General features: G+C 45.6%; 1 protein-coding gene across 1 annotated transcript in view; it reads right to left on the bottom strand.

Annotated features, from left to right (window-relative positions):
• Positions 1-2988: 2988 nt before the first annotated feature.
• Positions 2989-16628, bottom strand: part of Vtcn1 (V-set domain containing T cell activation inhibitor 1) — a 65666-nt gene continuing 52026 nt past the window's right edge. The window contains exons 4-6 of the mRNA XM_087897703.1: positions 11530-11808; positions 6899-7067; positions 2989-4626 (exon numbers count right to left, since the gene is read on the bottom strand). Of these exons, the coding sequence (XP_087753829.1) occupies positions 6949-7067; positions 11530-11808 (398 nt within the window). The 3' untranslated portion in view covers positions 2989-4626; positions 6899-6948. The remainder of the gene's footprint in view (positions 4627-6898; positions 7068-11529; positions 11809-16628) is intronic.

The following is a 16628-nucleotide window of genomic DNA, read 5'->3' on the forward strand; positions in this document are numbered from 1 at the left end:
TAGGCGGGATTCCTGGAGTAATAACTGCAGACCTCCCTTTGCAGCCTCTGACCCGGCTGCCGTGCTCCAGCGTCTAAAATTTAGCGAGCCTTCCCCGGGAATGTTTGTCTGACCTTGTTTAGGTCCCAGCCCCTCCAAAGGCTGCCTGGTCCCCTGGGCTTATCGTACCATCATAGCCAAGGGAGCCGAAGTACAGAAGGACGAGAAGAACAGATGCTGCTTTTGTGTGACATGACACAGACCAGCTAGAGAAGAGGGACGACAGCGTGTGCTGCCCTGCTCTGAATCATGAGGCAAGAGGTTTTGCTGCTCCTTGAGGGTAGGTGAAGTTCAAAGATGGGAGAAAGAACAGCCTCTGTGTTCCCACAGATCCCTCCCACATTGAAGTTTATGGGAACGATAGAACGAAAGCAGTTCAGGCACAAAATAAGACAGCTTGAATTAGCGCATCCAGTGCTCTGATGTGTGGTTGGGGGACTGTGGGAATCACAGGTACCACCATCCACGCGAGCAAAGGTCTTATTATGACCTCATTGCGACCCGCACACATTTCTCACACATTTCTCAATGCACAGATCTGAGTCGTTATGCACTTAACCTGAGTCTTCTTGTAACCCGGGCATGGTGGGCAGCTCACCTAGTTGCTCTTCCTTTTGCCCCTGTAACACTTGGCATAGACATTTTAAGAAGAGGAAGGATTATTTTGACTCATAATTTCAGAGAGAGTTCATTCCGTGGTCACTTAGTCCCGTTGTTTTAAAATTTAATTAGTTAATGAATGTGTTTGTATGTGTGTGGGAGTGCCTGTGCATGGTCCAAGGTATGCACGTGGGGGTAAAAAGACAACTTGCCCCTTCTCCTTCTACCACGTGGGTCCCAGGGATTGAACTCAAATTCTTGGGCTTGCTGGAAGTCTCTTTACCACTGAGGCATCTGGGTGGCCCAAGATCAGTGATTTTTTTTTTAAGTATCATTTTTTTATGGACATTTTGCCCGCATGTGTGTCTATGCAAGGCATATGGGCATAGTGCCCGCAGAGACCAGAAGAGGGCATCAGACCCAGGGGGACTGAGTTACCAAAGGTTGTAAAGCCTGTGGGAGCTGGGAGTTAAATCCAGGTTCTCTAGAAGAGCAGCCAGTGCTCATAACTGCTGAGTCATCTCTCTAGCTCCAGGTCCTCCCTATTGCTTTGAACCTGCGACTGGTCAGACATCACAGCTGACCTACCAGCAGAATGCGGAGATGGCAAGGCAGGAAGGAAGAAGGGGTAAAACATACCCTCTAAGGGCAGGCTCCCTGGAATCTGCTTCCTCCAACTAGGTCCTAGGTCCTAATATCCCATTCAGCGCTAGCACATGAGTAGATGAAATCAGGATATAGTTAGCCTCTTCATGGTCTAACCACGACTCAGCAGTGCCACCAGCTGAGGACCACACCTTCAGCACATGAGCCTTTGAGGCCGCCTGATTTCTAAACTTCACCCTCATGATTCACTTTGAGGGTAGAATGGTTTATTCCTTTAAATGTGTTTTGACTTTAGCGCATTTAGGTTTGAACAGTTTCAGGTATTTGTAGGCTACACCATATCAAGTTTGTGGTCTACATATCTGTTGTCTACTGCATCTGCTATGTGAATGTAGACAAGATCATGGGAGTGTTTACTTTCACAGCTTGATTCACCTTTGGTCTCTGATTCTGAAATATAACCACAAGCCCATGTGTTAAATAAAGACTGAATTTTCAGTATTTGAAGCCAGTAGAGGTAGTGATGCCTAAGGAGGTAGGGCCAAGAGAGGAATTTAGGCCCTTGGAAGTGTGACCTTAAATGATCCCTTGCCTGAGCCTTTCTCTGCTTCACAGTCATTATGATGTGAGTTGTTTTGCTTCATTGTCTGCTCCTTGCAACAAACTCATATCCCCAAGGGCCCAAAGCAATGGTGCCAACCAACCACGTACCAAGACTCCTAAGACTGAACAAGATGCGTCCTTCCTAACTCATCTCAGCTGCTCTGTCAGTGACAGAAGCCTATTGTCCTTTTCTCCACAAGGTATGTTGGGACTCAGCTGGGATTACAAAAAAGGATAAATGTCCATGTCTAGGCTTCCTTTGGAAATTTCCCTCCATTGATATTATTTTTCTACCAATTGCCAGTAGAAAATATGTAACTTGAGGTTGCCTGGTGACCTGAACTTTACCATGGACCCCTGGATCTTTATATGAATAATGAAGGGGCTAGAAAGGATGACTTTGAAGTTCTTCCAGGTTTAAAACTTGGCAGTTTCTCAATAGTAAGCGTCATCTTGCTTGGAATGGTCATGAACACCTTTAATTCCTGCAATTGAGAGGCAGAGGCAGGCAGATCTCTGAATTTGAGGCCAGCTTGGCCTGTATAGTGAGTTCTAGGAGAGCCAGAGCTACATAGAGAGACCCCATCTCACAAAAAGGAGCTGTGTTTTGTGATGCTAGTGCAATTGATATGTATATACACATGCATGCATGTGTGTGTGTGTGTGTGTATGTGTGTGTCCTGAATTTATCTATTTCAAGTCAAGAGCCATGACTATTTTTCCTGATATAAACTGGTTAGGCTTGGGCTGGAGATATGGCTCAGTGGTTAAGAGCACTGACTGTTCTTCTAGAGGACCCGGGTTCAATTCCCAGAACCCGCATGGCAGCTCACAACTGCCTGAAGATCCAGTTGCAGGGGATCTGACACATGCACAACAATGCACATAAAATAAAGTTAAATAAACCATAAAAATATTTTAAAAAAAGGAAAGAAACTGGTTAGGCTGGTACAAGCCTGTAGAAATTTCCTATCTAGTAACTATCCAGAACACTCAGTCCATACAGACTCCCATCCTTTCCAATTAACATTTGTGGAAGGCCTGTTATCTGTGGGAGGTGTTGATCTTTAGAACATGTCCTGTAGACTTTTCATCTATTTCTCCGTTATCACCTTCTGTGACAGACCAGGCAGACAGCAGTGTAGGGCATGTGTATTTAATAATCCTCTAGAATGGTCTCAAGCTTTTTGTAACAAAATGCAATACAGACATCATGATCCAAAGTCCAGGGAGATAGTGATCAACACAAGAGCATGGGGAGAGAGCTGGCAAAAAAGTGTTCTCTGTCCATCCAAGCTTCATTTCTTAAGCCTTCATTTCAAAGAACACTGCCCCATTTTCTCTTAGAAGTCTTTGCATTGGCTAGGGTATAGTGATTTGATCTCTAGCACCCTAAAAACAAACAGAACTCCCAAAGCCCAGAAGTCTCTGTGTGTTTCGAGGAAGACTGATTTTTGTTGCCTTAACTTGTGCTTTGTCCAGACATGATCATGAGATGTAAATCCAGAGCCAGAAAACTTGAAATGGAAATCAGGCAGCCTTTGAGCCAAACTTACTGTGTGTGGCAGAATGAAGGGAGAGGGCTGCAGCAGTACCGTGACTGAAAACAGTCCTGTGGAGAGTCTCTCACATTGCTCGCCAACTGTTCACTGAAGGATGTCACACAGCGCAGAGATTGGGCTCTCTGCACAGGAGCCAGAAACAGAAGCCAATGCCCACTGTCAGAAGCAAAGGGGCTTGCTTGCACTTACCTTTTCCCCGCATCACTTTTGTTCTCATACAGGATTTCCCAACTTTGATGTGGTTGGAATTTGGAGTTGGATAAATTCTTTCTTAGCAGGCAGGACTTTTCCTGTCTATTGCAAGATGTTGAACATAATCTCTGAGCTCTTCCCTCTAGGTACCAGTAACCCTGCTCTCCCTCTTACTTTAGTTGTGGCAGTTAGTCTCTCTCCATTACCAAACGTCACGTGAAATATAAGAAGAGGGGAAATCCCGCCGCTTCACCCCCAGTGCTCTGGAGGCCGGAAGCTGAGGTCACGACTATCCATGCAGGGTAGAAAGTAGAAACTTCAAACCTCATGATGACATAAGGCCACAGGGCAGGATAAGGAGAGCGCCTCTCCTGGGCCGTGAACAAATTAGCATCATCCAAGTACTAAGCTGCATTTGTTTGCCCGAGAAAGAAGTCATTCCGATTATTTGGAAAAATCAGCATCACTCAACTATTTTGTTTGCCCTGAAATTATGATCACCCTCCCTACATGGTTGACATTTGTCAGGTGGGAGGAGAAGCCAAAACACTTTTGAAAGCATCCTAATGAGAAGTGCGTCGCGGGGCCCGTCACTCAAACGCTGCCACCTCGGAGTTGTGAAGTGGCGGCTGATTAGCTGCTTCTCACAGTGTACACTATGTTCAATGTGCTGAATACAAAACGAGGATATGGCGAGCAAACCCATCCAGGAGCTATGAGAACAACAGAACAGCCCAACCTCTCGCTCCCCCGGAGCTGGCGGCCAAGGGGAGGTCCCTGAGGCCTGGGAAACCGCCCACCCTGCACACATTGTACTAGCTGTCTTACTACACTCTAGTTTGGTTGAAATATTTTCTAGGTCCGTCTTGTTCCTATTGGAGGCATCTTGGGTTGCTTTTGTTTTCTTCTTTGCGTCTTTTTCCTGTCGGTTCACTCCAGACTTCTAGACATGAATTCATTTTCTCCCAGAAATACAAAACTAGGTCATATGTCGTGGAGAATATGTCTGTAGATCTCTGGGATTCTGGAAAGAACAGCAGGGAGGCATCGTGAGAGGCATCGTGAGAGGCACTCAGCTAAAGCTCACTGGGAACCCAGAGTCTCCCCCTACTTGCCTCTGTGTGAGTGTACTTCCTGTTTTAAAACAGGATTGTTTTTTCTTTATTCTGTTGTCCTGCTGTGGTCCACGGTGTATGGGCTGATGAGGGAAGGTGATGGCTTAACTTTTAAACTAAAGGACGACCATCCAGCTACAGTCTCAGAGAGCAGCAGGCCCTCAGAACACACAGAAACGGAGAGATAAAGGATGAACAGGATCCTGGAGTGAGGCTGGTAGACACTGTTCTGTCTGAATCTACTCCTAGCCAGAGAGTGTGTGGCCGAAAATGCCATGGCCAATAAGAATGTGTGTCTCAAATAATGAGCCATCCCTTTATTTTAAAAATCTACTTAGAGAAAGATAAACAAATTGAAAAACCAAAATCTCCTCCAGAAAAAAGTTTGGTTTAAAGTTACTTTCTATAGAGAACAAAGTAGTAACTGAGGATGTATGTGTATGTAACCCTGTGTGTTATGTGTGAATATTGTCTTTTACATGTATGACTTGACTTTTTTTAAAAGCTGAAAATAGCTGGGCAGTGATGGTGCATGCCTTTAATCCTAGCACTTGGGAGGCAGAGGCAGGTGGATCTCTGTGAGTTCAAATCCAGCCTGGCCTACAGAGTAAGTTCCAGGACAGGTTCTAAAACTACAACGAAACCCTATCTCGAAAACAAAAACAAAAAAAAAAAAACCCAAAAAACAACAACAAAAAAACTCATTAAGAGTGGAAACAGAAATAAAGGGAGGAAGATAGAGTTTCTTTTTTCTTCTGTGAAGTCCCTAAGGGACAGTCCCTTATGGGGAATCTCCCTCTGCCGAAAACCATGGGGTCAGAAGTGATGGGAGCTGGCAGGTTTCCTTACAGAGTCCACTTTTTACATTGCACTGTTTTAAGAGCTTAAAGAACACAAGAGGGAAGAGAAGAAACAAATGAACACATCTCTACCTCCCTCCAGATCTTAACTATCTAGGCAAGGCCTACATTTGCCTCAGAGAGGGCAGGATGCGCTGTATACACGGCAGATGAATATGGGATTCAAGGGCCCCCAGGAAAGGGCTCTTAGGCTGAAAAACACTTCCCTGAAATGGATAAAGGAAGTCATGGATATGAACTGGTGTAGAATAAATTTCCCAGAAAGAACTGGGAGGGAGAGAGCAAAGCCAGAAGGCGTGTGTGTGTGTGTGTGTGTGTGTGTGTGTGTGTGTGTGTTGAGGGCAGAGGGAAGAAAGTTAGAGGCCTCTGAGGTTAAACAGTATTTGAATATTTTCATTTTGGTACCTAGTTTCTTATCGCCTGTAACAGGAAAAGAATTGGTCTAGGACTGGGGAGATGGCTTAGTGGTGAAGAGCACTGCTTACTCTTCCAGAGGATGGAGTTTCGATTCCCAGCAACCACATGCCAGCTCACAACTGTCTGTAACTCTAATTTCAGGAAATCGCATACACTCTTCATTCTCTGTGGGCACCAAGCACACACAGGCTCCATATGGTCAAAGCACCCATATATACAAAATAATAAAGTAAATTAGAATTAACTTGGATATAAGATGATAAAAAAGGGATTGGGATCAGTCTGAGAGACGACTTGGAAGAAACGCTGTAGGTAGGGTTTGTGACAAGACACTGTCCAGAAGGACAGAGGACAGTCAGGAAACCCCTGGGACTGTGAGCCTTAGGCCTCGTGGGAACGTAGGAGTACTGAATTTCACAGCTCAGCGTTGAGCAAATTTTGCTTTCAGAAGAATCGTTAGATGGAAGTGTCCCATCAGTAATTGGAGCCAGAGAACACATCTCAGCAGGAGGCTAGCTGGTGAGTCACCTGAGCCCAAGGTGGGCAGGCTAGCGACTCAGCAAATGAATAATAGGTGTTTGGATTTACACACAGAGTTGAGTTGTGTAGAGTTTGTTTTCATACCTGTCGCTCAGGACTCTGCTCTTGGCTAGTACTAGATCCTTACAAACCTTAGCCTTCCACAACGCTGGGAAAAGTCCCTGCCCTACCATCAAGGCGTATTCCTTCCTGCGGCTGATGCTGGCAGCTGTTGGACTCCTGCTTCCTAACGATTAGTCTAGGGCTGGAGCGCTGGCTCGGCTGTTAAGGGCATGGGCTCAGCCATCTAGGGCTGGAGCGCTGGCTTGGCTGTTGTTAAGGGCATGGGCTCAGCCGTCCAGCAATGCTCTGTGTTTTAGCTCACCTGCTGTACCAGCCACTTTGCATGCTTTTGTGTGGCCAAGACCCCTCATCTTAGCATCTGGCAGTAGAGAGAGACAGCAGTGCCCAGACAATCAGAAGGACAGAAGGAACACGTGGGGAAAGCCCCGAGTTCAGCAGCTGCAGTTGACTCCGCCTTTTGACCTCTGAATCTGTAAGAGGAGAGAAAAAAGTTCAAAGTCACAGAGAAGAAGCTGAATGTCCCCTTTGCGTGAAAAAGAAAGAGCATCTGAAAAACAGAGCGATTTGTGTCTAACAAGGGCAATTCTGTCTTCTTCTCTCCACCCTTCTGAAATGAACTCAGAGGTTTCCCTTTTTATGGAGCAAGGTCCATTCTGTGGTCCAAGTCAGTGAGGTTACAGCCGAATGAAACATGACATCAAGGAAGGTTACTACGGGGAAGATGTTGCTAACGGGAGGGCTCAGGCCAGTTCCTTGCTTTTGGGCCTACTTCTCCCCAGGCAGCGGCCTTCACAGGTTCTGTGCCATCGAATTCCATCAGACCTCCACAAAATAAGGAACTGTCTATTTCCTCTTCTACTCTTTCCTTCCTAGACAATCCGATTTCATGCGGCTATTTCAGTTCTGTCACTCAGTGTGACTTCAGTAAGTAACTCAATACACGTTTGCTCCAGTTTCTGCCTCTACAAAGAAAGCTAAAATAAGGGTGGCCCACTTCACAGGGCGATTATAAGGATCCCTGGGTGACTTAGCATGGTGCCCGGCGAATGGTTACTCGAGTGTTACCTGTGAATACCACCAATGCAGTAGACCTACACAGCCGAATAGCTATTTCCTCCACGACCCCCCACCTACGAAGGTATTTCTTTACTTTAATTCTGCCTTCACTTTCACATCTGGATTTATTGTTGTTACCAAATAGGTCGGTTAAAAAACACAATTATTCAGCAAATTCATGGTTTAGGTCTTTGGTTTTTCAGGGTAGTGTTTCTTTGTGTCACAGCCTGGAACGTGCTCTGTAGACCAGGCTGGCCTCAGACTCACGAAGATCCACCTGCCTCTGCCTCCCAAGTGCTAGGATTAAAGGCACGTGTTGCCACCACCACCTGTCAGTAAATATTTTTTTAGTATCTACTATTGGGTTTCATTTTTCCTTCGGGATTTATTTGGTTTTTCTGCGTGTCTATCTGCTGTGGGGACATGCCTGTGTGGGTGCAGCTCCTGGGAGCTCCAGAATTGGAGGTTGGATCCCCTGGAGTTGGAGTTGAGTTGCCCCATGTGGCTGCTGGGACTGAATTCGGGTGCCCTGTGAGAGAAATAGGTGCTCCTAACCGCTGTGCCACCTCTCCAGCCCCATATCGTCAGGTTTCTGAGGAGTCCGATAAATAACACCCTTTCCCCAGGTTGGCGTGGAGCCAATGAAAAGAAGGACAAAAGCCAGGCAATCAGAAGGCCTAAATAACACCTCTTCTGCTTAAAAATCTGGCGGTAAAGGGTGACGCTTGGTAGGAAGCTGGAGGTCGCAGCCTGGACCCTCATCCTGTGGCAGACAGCACCAAAGTGTGGCAGGCTCCCATCTTCTGGGACAGATCCTTTCCTAAAGAGCAGAGCGGAATATGCCTTTCATGGTAGTGACAGCAGAGAAAGAGGGAGCTCAACCCCATATGTTCAGCTTCTGATGGCCTCCTTCTCCAGGTAAGGGAGATAGATGGGCACTCAAAGGTTAGACACACAGGGATCCTGCTCCTAGAATCAAACACACGGAGTGGAGATGCAGCCCCCCACACCGACATGTGATAGCTGATGTGCCGAGCATGGGCATCTCTGCCTGCGTCCTCCATGGACATTTGAAGAGCATCCTCTCTAAACCATTGTCTCCTGCCTGCCCATATCGCTCCTCTTTCCCTGCTGTGGTGGTAGCATTACCAAGTTCTTAGACATCCTGGGTGGTGACAGCAAACCCATTTTGACTTTTATTGCTCTTGACATTCACATTTGCTTTATCAAGATCTATAGATTTGTTTTTATTCGAGCAGCTTTTGATTCTTTTTCTTTTTCAAAGGAATGATGTGCTCACAATCATCCCTTGGACCACCGCCACCGGCTCCTGATTTCAAGGCTTCTGAGTCCTTATTTTCTCTTTCTTTCTAATCTCACTCGAAGTCTGCTTACCCACTGCTCTGGTCTAGTCATAAATAACAACTCTCCCTTAGAAGGCCCCTATTAATACTGAGATTAACTTCTTAATGATATTTGTACCATTTGTCTGGGTATCTCATGGGGGTTTAAAAGTGCTATGAACATACTTGCACAGAAAACATACTTGTTGAACAACTGTCCAGGCTGACTAGTATTTCACGGTGTGCATTTAATATAGTGTATCCTATTCTGTCCACTTGCTTTCTATGCCATCGATGGACATTCCAGATTTCATTTTTCGACTATTACAAATAGTATTACTATGATCACGAATGTGCAAATATTTATTCAAGTCTTTTCTCTGATTTTTTGGGGCTATACCTAGCAGTATGCCTGTCAGATCACATGACTGGTCTGTTTTTAGAGCTTGCCATTTTCCGCTGATTTCACGAGTGTCCGTCCTACAAACAGTGCTCGAATGGTCCAGTTCCTCGGTTCCTCACCAACCCTTGTTAATTCTGTGCCTTGATTTTTTTCGGTGGCATGTTGGTGACCATCTCAATGGGCTTGGGATCTGAGGCGATTAGCTTCCTGCTGTTTCACTTAGCTTTCCCCGCAGGATGGATGTCGTGAAGCACACTTTGATGTGCCTTTTTGGTCATTTGAGTAACAGAATTAGAAAAATGCTCTTTCCCATATACTTATTTTCAAAGTCAGTGCTCAGAGAGCTGGAGAAATGGATCAGCGGTTAAAGATGCCTGCCACGATAGCAGGAGGACTGGACTTGAGTTCTCCAGAAACCCACATAAACATAAGGGTGAGCGTGGTAGCATACCCATAATTCCAGTCTCAAAGTGTGGGAACTGGGGATCAATCCCCAGAGCAGGCTGTCTGTTGAGACTAGCTCCGGGTTTAATTGAGAGACCCTGTTCCAGTACATGTGTGAAAACACATGAAAAAGCTTGCACATATATACCCTATGCACACCAAAATGAACAGCACACATGCATGGAAAGTGGAGAAAGGCAACAAGGCTTAGGTGCCTGGAGATGTAATCCCAGGTAGACTGCTTGCCTAGCGTGTACAAGATCCCGGGTCTGCACTGAAAAACAAAAACCTTTGAATTTAGCTATTTAGTTTTTTGCTAGGTTATAAGGATTCTTTTGGATATTAACACCTTATTAGATATATGATTTGCAAGTATTTTCTGCTATCCTATAGATTAACTTTCATAACTAAAATTTGAATACAAATGTAAGCTGCTGTGATTTAGTCAGTTAAACTCAGCCATCCTATGTACAAGATACTTGCTTGCACTTCTCTAGACTTGATACAGACAGGGGCTCTTTTGGCAAACCCCAGCCTCTGAAGACAGGGTTCCGCAAGGCACAAGAAGCCACAGCCTCATAAGTTCCAGCTGCGTCTGGTTTTTCTTGAAACTGGTTTCCTCCTAGGTTTGGGATACACTAAATGCACTAAAGCACCACGGGCAGGTGAGGGGGCTTCTCAGACAGGCTGAGGTCACTTCCCTCTAAGGTTTTCAGATTTTCCTCAAGAGTGGTCACTACTAGTCAGTATTGGTGAGATTCATTCAGTCCCAGGATGACTGAGGAGGAAGATGGAGTCAGAGGGGTAGGCCTCTGATCTTCAGATGCCAGACCTTCCCAAGGACAGGTTGGGATCTCGTGAATTTGGGGGAATTTAGGGTGCAGTGGACCAGTTAACTCGGTCACAGCTGTCACATAGCCATCATGTCTCTCCAGTGCACCAAGTATTCCCACCAACTTAGAAAGAGCCTCCGAGTGCTAACGCTCTCCAGACGACCGAGGAGAAGTCAATCCATGCCTTTTGGGGGAAGGAAATTGAGACAGAGGCTCACTGTGTAGCTGTGCCTAGCCTGGACCTCACTTTGGAGATCAGGCTAGCTCAAACTCACAGAGACCCACCTGCCTTCCAAGGGCGAGCATTGAAGGTTTGCATTACCATGCCAATCTCAGTCACCCTTGTCAACCAATATGCTATAAATATTGTGCTGTGCTAGGCTTTCAAGTACAGAAATCAGTGCCAACTGGGATTATGACCAAAATCTCTACAGCAGTGGTTCTCAGCCTTCCTAATGCTGTGACCCTTTAACCCAGATCCTCATGCTGTGGTGACCCCCAACTATAAAATTATTTTCATTGCTACTTAATAACTGTAATTTCAATACTGTTGTGAATTGTAATGTACACATCTGTGTTTTCCAATGATCTGAGGCGACCCCGGTGACCCTCAAAGGGGTTGCAACCCACACTTAGCCACTGCTCTAGAGGATCTGGAAGACTAGAGATGTCTGATCCCTGGTACATATCAGATAAATACAGTTTTAATTGACATATTTTTTTCTCTAATAGTACATGTGATAAAACATGGAGAGCTGTGCAGGTGTGTTTAGGAGGAGAGTGCCTGACTAGAACCCCCAGATCTTGGGCTTCATTCCACAGCACGGGAGGCAGGAAGCCTCAGGAAACGCACCTGTCACTTTGATGGCTCCCGTGGCCTTGGCGATGTTGTTCTCTATCATGCAGGAGTATGTGTTGTTGATTGTGACATTGTAGAGCACAGACACAACCTTCATGGTCACATTCTCAGAGTTCAACTCGAAGCTGGTGTTGGAGACTTCCGAGAAGTTGGCTCCTTGGTCAACCTGAGATGCCCAGGCCACTGTGGGCTGGGGGAACCACCGAGGAGCCTCACAGCGCAAACTCTCTGAGCTGGCATTGTAGTCCACGTTTATCTCTGGCACACTGAAGGCTGCAGGGGCAAGAGTCGAAAAGGATAAATGTCAATGGAAGACAGATTATAGAAAAAAGCCTTAAAGTGCTAGGTCTTAAAAACACAAACAATCAGCTGGGCAGTGGTGGTGCACACGCCTTTTATCCCAGCCCTCAGGAGGCAGAAGCAGGTAGATTTCTGTGAGTTAGAGGCCGGTCTGGTCTACAGAATTAGTTCTAGGACAAGCTCTAAAGTTACACAGAGAAACCTTGTCTCAAACAAACAAACAAACAAACAAAAAACACAACCACAATCACTTCTGTCACTTAAGTGACCCAGGGCTTCCCCATGGTGATTTTTGTGTGGCCCTTTATGTCGTGGGCATAAATAAATAATGATTTGCCCAGAGCATCGCTATACATTATATCCCTTTGACCAATACCACAAACTCCAGGGGCCTGAGTTTCAAATATATCAGTGTTATGATAAGTAATGTCCTCTGTGTACAAGGATCATTAGGAAGGAAGGAAGGAAGGAAGGAAGGAAGGAAGGAAGGAAGGAAGGAAGGAAGGAAGGAAGGAAGAAAACGTCTGTTGCCTTAGGACAATAGGGTCAAGCCATGGATAGCATCTGGATTTGATGTTTTAAGATAAAGAGGGAGGAGGAAGGAGAAAGAAGCAAGCAGCATGGTGGCACTCACTTATCGCCACAGAAAGCCCACTCACAGACCTTGTCGCCATGGGGATTGGACTTTGCTTGGGTGGAAACTTTAGCTCTGATACCTACAAATAGAATGGCAGCCATTTGTTTTATTCTAAGAAATGCTGCTCGTCAAAGTAACATCTGGGAATTAAGGCATTCCTTCTTCTCCAACTAGGCAGAGTAACACAATATGTTATGATTGTATAGCTTGGTGTTCTTGTGGGACTCCTAACAGTGGGAGCCAGGTTGTCTGTGACTCTCTGTTGCCTGCTTTGGGGACCTTTTCTTCTTACTGGGTCACCTTGTCCAGCCTCGATGTAGTGTGTGTGGGGTGCCTAGTCTGTTGTAATTTGTTATATTGTGTTTGGTTGATATGCCTGAGAGGCCTTCTCTTTTCTGAAGAGAAACCGAGGAATAGTTGATCCAGGGGAAGAAAGGAGGTGGCAGGGAGAAACTTGGAGGAGAGGAGGGAGAGGAAACTGTGGTCTTCTGTAGTAACATAGAGAAGAATAAATAAATAAGCAAGCAAACAAACAAACAAACAAATAAATGTTAAGGATCTGGGCTTATTATTATGACAAAATGGCAATCCACAATTAATATTTGAAAAAATTGTTGTTGTGCTGATGGTGTTGATGGTGCTGATGGTGCTGGTGAGTTGTAAGGGTCCATGTGCCACAGCACACCTGTGAAGCTCAGAGGATAGTTTTTGCAGAGCTGGTTCTCCTCTTCCATCTTTACATGGTGTGGTTGTTTGAGAGAGGATGGCCACCATAAACTCATATGTTTGAATACTTGGTCCCGGTTGATGGAACTGTTTGAGAAGGACTAGAAGGTGTGGCCTTGTTGGAGGAGGTGTGTCACTGGGCTTCGAGACTGCACATGCTCACACCATCCCAACTCAGAGCTCTCTCTCTCTCTCTCTCTCTCTCTCTCTCTCTCTCTGCCTCATGCCTGTGAATCAGATGTCAGCTCTCAGCTGCTGCCCCGGGGCCATGCCTGCCCGCCTGCTGCCATGCTCCCTACTGTGATGATCGTGGACTCACCCTCTGAAACTGTGAGCCCCGAATACACCTTCTTCTATCGGTGGCTTGATCATGGTGTCTATTCAGAGCAATTTGAAAAGTCATTAAGACACATAGTTTCCAGCTTGAATATTGATCACTTTTACCTGCTGAGCCAGCCCTCTCACCAGGCCTCCAGGTAGTCAGTAATTTATTAAAGTCATTTAACTGCTTTTTTGCTTAGGGTTAGGCTGGTGCTAAGTGAGAACGAAAGGGAACCTTTCCTTTGTGCTGTTGTTTGTTTGTCTGTCTGTTTCTGAGTCAGAATCAAGTAGCCCATACTGGCCTTCAACTCACTATGGAGCTGAGGATGCCATGGAACTCCTGATCCTCTGGCCTTCGGTGCCATGTGCTGAGGATACAGGTGTGTGCCACCACACCCTGCTCTTCACCTTCCTCCCAGCAAGCCTGTTCCATAGCAAGGAAGATGAGATGCACATGCTTGGAGCAGGTAGGGAACGTGTCTCTAGGAGGCAGTATGGAAACTAAGTCGTGAGCATATGCCTTGTGCTAGAAGTGTATCCCAGGTATTACTTTATTTGAGCTTCGAAATAATCCTATGGTTATCTGTTATTAAACCTATGCTAAAACTTTAAAATTCTGGAATTATTTTATCTCATTAATTTATTCTCTCTCTCTCTTTGTTTGTTTGTTTAAAGACAGGGTTTCTCCGTGGAACAGCTCCGGTTGTCCTGGAACTCACTCTGTAGACCAGGCTGGCCTCAAACTCACAGAGATTCGCCAGCCTCTGCCTCCTGAGTGCTTGGATTAAAGGCATGTAGCACCACTGCCCAATTCTACTTTCCTTAAAAAATGGATTTATTTTTATATTATCTATTTGACTGTTGGCCTGCATGTACATGTGTGCACCATGTGCATAGAGTGCCTGTAGAGGGGGATCATAGTCCTTGGGTTGCCATGTGCAGGCATGTGCATGCTGGGGACCAAACCCAAGTCCTCTGGAAGGATAGGTAGCACTCTTAACAACTGAGCCATCTTTCCAGGCTGGCCTAATCTACTAAAAATTTAAAGTTAGCTTACAAATAAAATTGGTTATATGAACAACTTTAGATTTACATAAAAGTTTCAAAGACAGTATTCAGTAAGAGAATTCCTGTAAGTTTCCCGTTCAGTTTCCTCTAATGTAGCATCTTCAATGGCCTTTGTTCTTCTGTCAAAATCGAGAAACCAGCATCACTGCTAACTAAACGCCAGACTTTATTTGTATTTTTCCCATTTTTCCATTAACGTTGGGAATTCTGCTGTTGTCCCAGAATCTCACTAGTATGCCAGCATGGTTTAGTTATTTCACCTCAGGTTTGTATGAACTGTGGCATTTTCTCAAACTTCATCTTTTTTTTTTCTTTAAAGAGTTTTAGTAGTGGTCAGGTATTGCGTAGGGTGCCTTCCCGTTGGGATTTACAGGATGTTCTTTTCATGGTTAGAGTCAGGTAGGGGTTTTGGAGAGGAAGATCATGGTTGGGTAAAGTTCTCCTCCCATCAGCACGACATACTGGAAGGTGCGAGCTCTCCACACCCGATGATGTGAGGGGCGTGTGTTAGGTGTCTCAGAAAACTGACTTCACATCTCCAACATACACTGACTGAGCTGAGTGGGAAGACTATCAAATGGTGCCTCTCCCTCCTGGAGAAGGAGAGAGGGAAGAAAATTACTTGTAATTTCTGTCTGAAGAGAATTGTTTCATTTTCCTCGTCAGTGTTTTGTGTGCTTTAGATCCTGAGTCATAGTTTAGTAGTGTGTCTTCTTGGCTCACTGTTTTAGGCTTTCAGTGGAGTTTGTGCAGTTGGTCTTACTGTTAAATATTGCCCACTAGGCTCCCTCTTCAGATAAAGATGCCGAGGCTCAGAGAGGTTGTGTTGGGTCACCATCCTCATCCAGGCCTGGATCTAGGGCAGTGCTTCATGTCATACACATATAAAGAGGAGTTCAAGAAAGGCCCACAAAGCCTTGGTTAGACTCAGGAGCACAGGCTACTAATGCCCATCCTTCAAGGCCCCTTTTAGCTTCTCCCTGGGGGTTTCTTACCCCTTCCCTCATGTGCATTGGGTGTGCTCTCTCCCTTCCTTTGAACCCCTCTCTTGTTCTATTTCTGTGGGAGAATTGTCTGTATTCTGTCAATTATATTTTAATAAAACACTGATTGGCCAGGCAGGCAGTATAGGTGGGAAAGCCAGATAGGAAGTAGGAGTGGAGCAAAGAGACTGGGAGTATTCTAGGAAGCTCCCTCCACCACTCCTGTGCAGACCACCGAAGAGGCAGCATGTAACTTGCCCAGCTGAGAAAGGTACAGAGCCATGTGGCTAATGTAGATAAGGATAATGGGGTAACATAAGTTATAAGAGTTAACAGGAAGCCTGACCTAATGGGCCAATCAGTTTATAACCTTATGGAGTCCTGTGTGTGATTTCTCTTTGGGATTTGCCGGTTGTGGTACCGGGCGGGACAGAAACCCCAACAAGCAGGCCCATCATGTTACATATTTCTTCTTTCTTTCTTTCTTTCCTTCTTTCTTTCTTTCTTTCTTTCATTCTTTCTTTCTTTCTTTCTTTCTTTCTTTCTTTCTTTCTTTCTTTCTTTCTTTCTTTTGGTTTTTTTGAGACAGGGTTTCTCTGTGGCTTTGGAGCCTGGAACTAGCTCTTGTAGACCAGGCTGGCCTTGAACTCACAGAGATCCACCTGCCTCTGCCTCCCAAGTGCTGGGATTAAAGGCGTGCACCACCACTGCCCGGCTGTTTCTACTTTCAGAAGGTGTTATTTGTTATAGTCTGTTGTTCTCCTGGGCAGTCCTTCAGTTCGCGAAGATCTGTACTGGAAGCACTGTGATAGGAGGGACAGTCACTTCTGTTTATTAATCCTCTTCATATTCTTCATCGCAACTATCTGAATCCCTTGTAGCTTCGGGAAACATCTGTTGGACCGGGTTGGCAAGGAAGTGCGGGTTTCACTGGGGTGGTAATACTGAGTTCGTATGACAGCATTGCTTTGGTTTGGTCCTTTTGGACCGCTCCTAAAGCTGCTCTCTGGCAGGAGTCTCTGGAAAGACTCATTTCAGATGTGGGCTTGGGCCTGATT

This window comes from Myodes glareolus, chromosome 17, assembly GCF_982192425.1.
Source record: "Myodes glareolus chromosome 17, mMyoGla1.1, whole genome shotgun sequence".
Taxonomy (NCBI): Eukaryota; Metazoa; Chordata; class Mammalia; order Rodentia; family Cricetidae; genus Myodes; species Myodes glareolus.